This window comes from Nicotiana tabacum, chromosome 11 (genome assembly GCF_000715075.1).
Source record: "Nicotiana tabacum cultivar K326 chromosome 11, ASM71507v2, whole genome shotgun sequence".
Taxonomy (NCBI): Eukaryota; Viridiplantae; Streptophyta; class Magnoliopsida; order Solanales; family Solanaceae; genus Nicotiana; species Nicotiana tabacum.
In genome coordinates, this window is record NC_134090.1 from 55,603,722 (window position 1) to 55,612,427 (window position 8,706).

Here is an 8,706-nt window from a genome sequence, read left to right on the forward strand (position 1 = left end):
CTGCCTCTTGTGTTCCTTTTCCCAATTCTAGTGCATTGTCAGACCTTATGATTTTCACCTTTACATCAAATTGTCTTTCAACCATAGACAGAAAAACTTTGAGCATAGGAAAAGCATTACTCTTTGTATTTAACAAGAATGTCCATGTTCCTCTACTATAGTCATCTACTATAGTTAGAAAATATCTGAAACCATTGTAGATGTTTGACCTATAGGGTCCCCATGTGTCAACATGAATGAGTTCAAATATTTGTTTGGACCTTATTGTACTAACAGGAAAAGGATTTCTAGTTTGTTTAGCCCTAGGACAAACATTACAGATAAAAGCAGAATCTGGTTTACAATGAAGAAATTCTAAATGTTTTATTGCTGAAAATGGGAGGTGTCCCAACCTTACATGCCAAAGCTTAAAATCACTAACAACATTAGCTTGAATTGAACTAGAAAAGGAAACTGACTTTGAAATGGAATTGCTTCCTTTTGAAATTGAAAATACATCATTACTAAAAACACCCTTAGACTTGACACTATTTGGTTCCAATAAATAGAGTCCCTCTCTAACTTCACCAAAAGCTTGAGGACTCTTCATTGAAAGTCCCTGCAACACACACTCAACAGATGTGAACAATACATCATATTTGAATTGAAGACAAATTCTATGAACTGATAACAAATTGTATTTGAACTCTGGAACATGCAGTATATTGTTCAGAGTATGAACAGGTAGAATAGAGATACTTCCTATATGAGTAACAATTACCTTGAAAGAGTTAGGCAAACTGATGTTTAAAGGTGTAGGGAGAGGAGTTAAAAACAAGAAAGAATTTGGATCAAAACACATGTGCTCTGAGGCACCTAAATCAATGATCTAGGTGTCTGATTTTAGAGTAGTAAATACTGAACTTGAATATTTTAGAATTGTACCAGCAACTGCATTAGCATTGATCCTATTATTTCCTCCATGTGTTAGCTTTGCCTGCTTATACATCTGCATCATTTCTGCTACCTATTCCTTGCTGAGTTGCTGACCAAAATTGTTGTTGTGTTCACTGTTTTGTCCTGCTGATCCTTCATGTTCTTCATATATTAGTACTGTATTTCCTTTGATTTGATTCTGATACCCTTTCTGATTTGTAAACTCAAAATCTTCTGGGAAACCAATGATCCTGTAGCAGTCTTTTTGAGAATATCTTGTTTTTCCACAATAAGAACAGGTCACGTTTGGATTATACTTCTTCCTCCCTTTGAATTTCTGCTGAGGCTTAGCAAACCTCTGCCCTGTGTTGTTGAACTTGGGCCCTATGCCTCCTCCTCTTTGTGCTTGATTTCTGCTTCTTTGAAAATTCTTGCCTTGTCCTGTGCTCATGAAAGCTGTAAAGTCAGCTAGAAGTTGTGCATTAGGTAGCTTGTCTTCTCCTACTACCATGAATGACACTGACTGAGAATTGAATTGTGCATTAGCATAAACTTTTCTTTGATTCTCATCTTGCAGGAGGAGTGAATAAGCAACATCCATGCTAGGTAGATGATTCATCATAAGAATGTTCCCTCTTGCCTGAGCATAGGTGTCATTTAGACCCATTAGGAATTGAATCAATCTCTGATCTTCCAGCGATTTTGTTAGCTTTGCCTTTCTTTCACAAACACAAGAACAACATATGATAACATTCAAGGCATCTAATTCATCCCATAATCTCTTGATTTTAGTAAAGTATCCTGCAATGTCACAATTTCCTTGTGCTAATCCTAATAATTCCTTTTGCAGATGATATAGCTTGGCTCCATTGGATCTTCCAAATCTTTGCTCAAGACTCTCCCAAAGGTCCTTTGCAGTCTTGGAGTAGATCACACTATCTGCAATGTAATTTGAAAGAGCATTTAGGATCCAAGAGATGACCATGTCATTCACACAACTCCATTGCTCATACTCTGGGGACTTCAGATCTAGAGGTCGACAGCCTCCATTGATAAAACCAATCTTCTTCTTGGCTGATAAAGACAGGAGAATGGTTCTTCTCCATCCTGGATATCCTCTTCCTTCAAATACAGAGTTCACTAAGGTCATTCCAGGCGAGACAGAACTGTTGAGATGATAGGGATGATTAGCATCATAGGCTACAAATTTGGCAACACTGCTTGCTTCAGCAGTAGGAGTTATAGTTGTTTCAACCATCTTAGGCTACTGATTTGAGATTGAATTTTGATATAAAAAAAATTTGATGGATGAACTGTTGGATCGAGCTCACTGCTTTGATACCATGAAAGAAATGAAGAAATCTGATTTGAGAAAATATTGTGTATTTTCTATATTGAAAGAAATCAGCACTGTACAGTGTACTATTTATCTACAACAAAAGGAATCTAAGAAATAACCACCTGTACACTTATCTCTATTCTATTGGTTATTCTATAACTATTCACATGCTATTTACAATAATAAAAAGAATGTGTAAAAATAAAAAATGGCTGCATCTTCAGTTGGCCCAACACTAATAACCCAAACTCTAAATATTGTGAAAAGCCCAATAACCCGGTAGGCCCAGCTGTGTGTCCAAAAGATGTTCAGACAACATCAATTATATCGAAGTCTTCTCAGTGGAGCACTTTACTCTTCTTCTTCATCTCTGCTTTATTCTTCTTCTTCTTCTTCATCTCCTTCGTTTCTTCTTCTTTCTCCTTGATAGCTCCATAAATCATATAATTAGGATGAAGTTTCTTCTTCTCAACAATATATGATATTTTTGTATGATAGTGATTACTATTGAGAGGCTGACCTGAGATAAAGTTAAATTGAGAAACATGACAATGAATATTAATATAGTCGACCCAACTTATTTGGAATTGAAACATAATTGTGTTGTTATTGACTTAATGTAATAACTCTTGAGGTTGCTACAATTTTCTTGTCTCAGTTATGATTTGTGTTACTAAATATAATCATTTCATTATATTAATTCAGCTATATATATATATGGCTGATGTTGACTAAAAACTTTTTTTTTACGTGTCCAATACTGGCCTTTTAATCATCCTAACCACCATATAATATGATTTATATATCTTAATATAAAGTTATTATCAACTAAACACGTGAAAACTAAATATTGCAATACAAATCTTTCTAGATACCGATAGAAACTTGCATTCTTTTGATATCTTCACTAGTATATGCAATATCATGCATATATTTAGTTATTTAATTATGTTTTAATACACCACCTCACGTACGGGGCTTGAATTTTTTTTATGAGCCAAAGACGTGGAAACTCTTTTTGATATTGAATGGAGGTGAGACTCGAATCTAGGACCTTTGTTTGCGCTGATACCATATTGAAGTGTGTGATCATCTCATCTAAAACTTAAGCTGTTAGAGAGAGTATACCTATATTTATTTAAGTATATCTTCAATAGTTTTCGACCACAACATTAGATAAATAGATCCTACATTACACAACAACTTGAAATGTGATTTGATGGAGCCAGTACTCTAAACCTGGAACAATATGAAAATCAGCCGGTTGTATTATTCAACTACAAGATAAGACTGCATAAATTGACACTTCATAAAATTTGGCTTCTCCTATAATGTGAAAATCTTGCATTGAATTAATATTTTCTTTATGAACTTTAAGTTTTTAAAGAGTTTCAAGAAATGTCAACGGACATTAATGAACACTTTAAAAATGAAATTGATTGATTAGATGGTCATGAAGAAACTTCAATTAGTGTCTGTTTGCTGTTTCAAATTTTATCAGTTGTGGTGACCTCCTTTGGGAACCATTTCCTAGTAACTTTAGCTCGAACCTGCATATGAGTTAAAATAATTCATTACATAAGTACAAATAATAGATTTTAAAATTACTTAATCAAATAGAATATGGTAGAATTTCAAATTTGAACCCATAAAGTTCAAATTGTGAAGCCACCTCTACTTAAACAACACTTTTATGAAATGAAATATCAAAATTTTAAAAATTAAGTCAATATTAGCCAGTTTTCATGTGTGATAACAGTGTTGTCAAAAGCGAAAAGTATTAAAAAGTGCTCCAGGTCTATCAGAGCTTTAAGTCCGAAGCGTAATTAAAGTGTGAGATTTTGTTAAAAAGGGCGCACCAGAAAAAGAAAAAAGAATATTAACGCAAGAAAATATTAAGAATATTGTTCATAATAATTTCCTAAACAATTAACATGTCTTTATTGATTTGTATCGCTCTAGTCATGATTAAGGGTGAGAATTTGAGCACAAACCTGCCCAACCCGCCCAAGGTTGGGCTGGTCATTGTCTCATTGACTCGCCTATTTATTGAATTCAGCTCATCTTGGCCCAGCCCATCTCCGCCATTTAAAGTTGGACTCATTTTTAGCCCAAATTAATCCATGAGTAACTTTACTAAAATATTTTAAAATATTATTTTATTTGATATGTTATATATGACTATAATATAAGTAAAAAATATTATTTGGTAATTAAATAATTCATAAGAAAAAAGTACACATTAATTAAAATTTGGTAACAGTTGAGCGGGCTAGACTATGACCCAAATTTTAGTCCATCTTAACTCAGCTCATCTCAGCCTAAGTACTTTGGAGTGAGGGGGGGGGGGATTGGGGGAGGTGGGATGGATCTTTGATCCGCCCATTTATTGACTCAACCCATTTTGACCCGCCCAAAATCAGTCAAATCTGCCCATTTGACACCAATGGCGTCGACAGAAATTCCGTCAAGGGTGTTCAAACTTTAAACAAGTCAATAAAATTTTTATCAATGAATGTTGAACTAAATTTTTAGATCAAACTACGCAACATTTAATTAGCTAAACAATAATTTTTTTAATAGAATTAATTTTATAAATTAAAATTAAAATAACAAAAACACAACATTAGAAATTTAACTAATAAAAGTAAGCATAAAACCAAAGGAAAGAGAGAGTCGAGAGGATTTGTAATTTGTAGAGAGCTTTTATTGAAGAAATTTTTGTAGAGTTTGACTTTTAAATTATAAAATTTATTTAAGAAATAACTTTTAGTAAAAATTTACTTTTAAGATTAGTTGTTTATTTCTACACAAATTTTATATTATAAGAGTTATTTTACTAGAAAACTTTTTAGATTGAAAAAGAGTCAAATAGACCATACATGGTAGTCTCCGTTTAGTTTTGGTAAATAAAATGGGCAGAACTTTGAACCCGTGAACAACATGTCACTTTGAACACCCTGAATCGCTGGACTGCCTCACTCAATTGTGTTAGGCCTAAGGGCATTCAAAATATAATACAGTCAAACCTATCCATAACAACATCGTTTGTTCTAAAAAAATTCGGCTTTTATAGTGAATGGTTGTTTATACCTATAATAACATTGACATTTAAATATATTTTGACTGTTATAGACAAAAATTATCCAAAAACTAATTATTTTTCTTTTATAATATTATATATAAAAGATTAATAAAATATTTAAATTCAAAATCTCAAAAGATATAAATATTTCACGAATTAAATGCTAAAGAAATCTAATACATTATTAAAAAATTCTTAACTAAACGCACAAATATTTAAACTCTAAGGCACACAATTAAAAAATACGAATATATTATGTTTACATATTATTGGTAATACGAATATATTACGTTTCATGTGTACATCTTCAAATAAAAAAAATAATGATATGCATATCTTCAAAAGGTATAAATAGATCTTTTAAGTTTCTTTTGGCATTTTTCTAATGCAAGATATATCATTTGTAGATCTTTAGTTATAAAATATTTGATGTGCATATGTTCATGGAACATACTGCTATCCTTAAGATAATATATATAGCTATTATAAGTTGTACATTAAAGTTATAAAATATTTGCTTAGATATTTAGAATTATTATTAGTAATAATCTTAATAAATCTGCATGGCTGGTATAGAGGAGTATTTTTACAAAGAGCGTACTGTCATAAAGATGATTGTTGTTGTTATAGGCAGAATGCTGTTATAGAGAGGTAAAATATAACATAAAAAATTGGTTCTGAGAAAAATTAGGCTTTTATAGTGAATGACTGTTATATATGGATGTTGTTATAGAGAGGTCTGAGTGTATATAGCCATATAAAATAGTATTTACTTATATACGCTGTATAATTATTCTGCGAAGGGTGTGCACTTGACCACCCTAGGCATAAGGTGGCAAGCTAGTGTTTGACATCCCTATTCAAGATAGAACTTGTGGGCAATGAGGTACATGTCGTACTGTCTTGCCTACATGGAAGCACAACCCAAGTGGAGTGAAGCGCATACCCTAAGTTGTTATTAGCTTCAGGGCTTAAGCGTGAGCCTTTAACAATAATCCGAGTCAAACCGAGAAAAAAAACCCGACTATGGTTTGGTATTGAAAAAAAAAACCCGACCATAATTGATTTGGTTTGGTTTTAACTAAAGAAAATCAAACCGAAACCAAACCAACCTGACATTACATATATAGAATTTTTAGATATATTTAATATATAAATATACTTATTGTGATGTAATTTATAAATATTTCTTAAAAGATTTCATAATTTTATCTTTTGAGGTATTATTTCAAGGTTGGACTTAGAACTTTTGAATGTTCCAATAAGTTTTATAGGCATTAACATTAGTAAATTAAATAGTGCTAACAAAAGACCAAACCAAAATTAAATCAATACTAATGCTAACAAAAGACATTCAATTCAATACTACGAACGGGAATAGATTGAATATCTATTTTTTGTTTTGTAATAATTTAGATAAAAATGTATAACCTATTTTTATTTTTTCTCTAGCGTTTAGTCATGTAATTAATACTCCCTTGTTAGTCTACTTATTTTAGCATGACGTAGTACTTTTAGATTATGTTTATTTTTATTATGGCTTTTAACTAGCAATGTTTATATTACATAATTTTATTGTCTTTATTGTTAAATATTTTAGGATAATGCTATGACATACCGCATATTGTGTATTATTTTCTTGGAAAATACTTTATATAGTTGTATCTTACTAAGATTAAAGAAATACTTTGAGCACAATTCATATGTTTTGTTCTACAAATATTTTACCGGAAAAAAATCCCAAAAATACCCGAATAACCCGAGAAAATCCGAGAGCAAAAAACCCGAGTTTTATTGGTTTGGTTTGGTCTTTAGATTTAATAACTCGACACAATTGGTTTGGTTTGATAATTGTAAAATTCGAATCAACTCGGCCTATGTACACCCCTACAAATGAAACCGACAAACTGCACCAACCCGATAATCCGAGTCAAACCGAGAAAAAAAATCCAACTTGGTTTGGTTTGACTTGGTTTGGTGTAGGAAAAAAAACCCCGACCATATTTGGTTTGGTTTGGTTTTAACTAAAAAAAGTCAAACCGAAACCAAACCAACCCGATATTATATGTATAGAAGTATTAAATATATTTAATACATAAAAATATTTATTGTAGTGTACTTTATAAATATTTCTTAAACTTTTTCATAGTTTTATCTTTCAACGTATTATTTCAAGCTTGGGCTTATAATTTTTGGATGCTCCAATAAGTTTTATTGTCTATAAATGTTAGTAACTCAAATAAATTCTAAATCAAAATTAAATCAATACTAATGCTAATAAAAGACATTCAATTCAATTGTACTATGAATGAAAATAGTGTTGGATATCTATTTTTTTTTAGTTTTTCCATGGTTTAGATAAAATGTATAACTTATTTTTCTTTTAGCGGTTAGTCATGTAATAATAGTACTTATTAGTCGTAATTTTAAATTATGTTTGTTTTCATTATAGCTTATTAATAATATTTATTTTATGTGATTTTATTATCTTTATTGTTGAATATTTTAGTACAATGCCAAGACTCATTTCATATTTATGTTATTTTATTGAAAAATACCTCATATAGTTCTATCTTACTAGGATTAAAGAAATATTTGGAGCACAAATTTTACGTTTTGTTCTATGAAGACTTTATGAAAAAAAACACGAAAACCCGAAAAACCCGAGATTAAAAAACCTGACTTTTATTGGTTTGGTTTGGTATTTAGATTTAATAACCCGATACAATTGGTTTGGTTTGATAATTAGAAAATCCGAACCAACCTGACCTATGTACACCCTACCTACGAGCAGTGATTAACTTTCTTCTCCTCCTACCAATCGTGGTGTGTTAGTAGCAATGAGAACGACTAAATTGAAAAGTATGAAATAGTAGCTAATTAGATACAAAATTCAGATGCGTGTCCTCTGTAAAGCCAGTTATTTGATCATAAAATTGTAAATATGTAGTGATTAACTGTCAAAGTCACCATATTTCAATGTCAATTAGCTATTTTTATGATGTCACTGCCTAAGGAAATTAAGTCAAGAAACAGGAAATAGTGGACTGACAGCTAGAAGATAACATCTACTCCTACTAATATTATAAAGTTCAAATGTGGATACGTTAATTAAATATGTTTAAAAGGAAACATTTAACTATAATCTTATAATTATTAATTATGCATCAATTGATGCTCGTACAATATGCCTTTTATTCCAAAAATGCTGGGCATAACGGTTGGGAAAACAAGATCGAGAGTTGTATTTTAATATGTAAAGTAACGTACAAGATTTAAGCATTCTTTTGTTAAAATTTTGATTATTGACTGCTATGTTTTGTCAGCACAAGAAAAATAAAATAGATTTTCTTTTTAAAAAAATAAA

General features: G+C 31.0%; 1 protein-coding gene across 1 annotated transcript; it reads right to left on the reverse strand.

Annotated features, from left to right (window-relative positions):
• Positions 1-1,006: 1,006 nt before the first annotated feature.
• LOC107784312 (uncharacterized) lies at positions 1,007-2,173 on the reverse strand. Its single transcript, XM_016605423.1, has one exon. The coding sequence runs from the start codon at positions 2,171-2,173 to the stop codon at positions 1,007-1,009; it is 1,167 nt and encodes a 388-aa protein (XP_016460909.1).
• Positions 2,174-8,706: the final 6,533 nt, after the last annotated feature.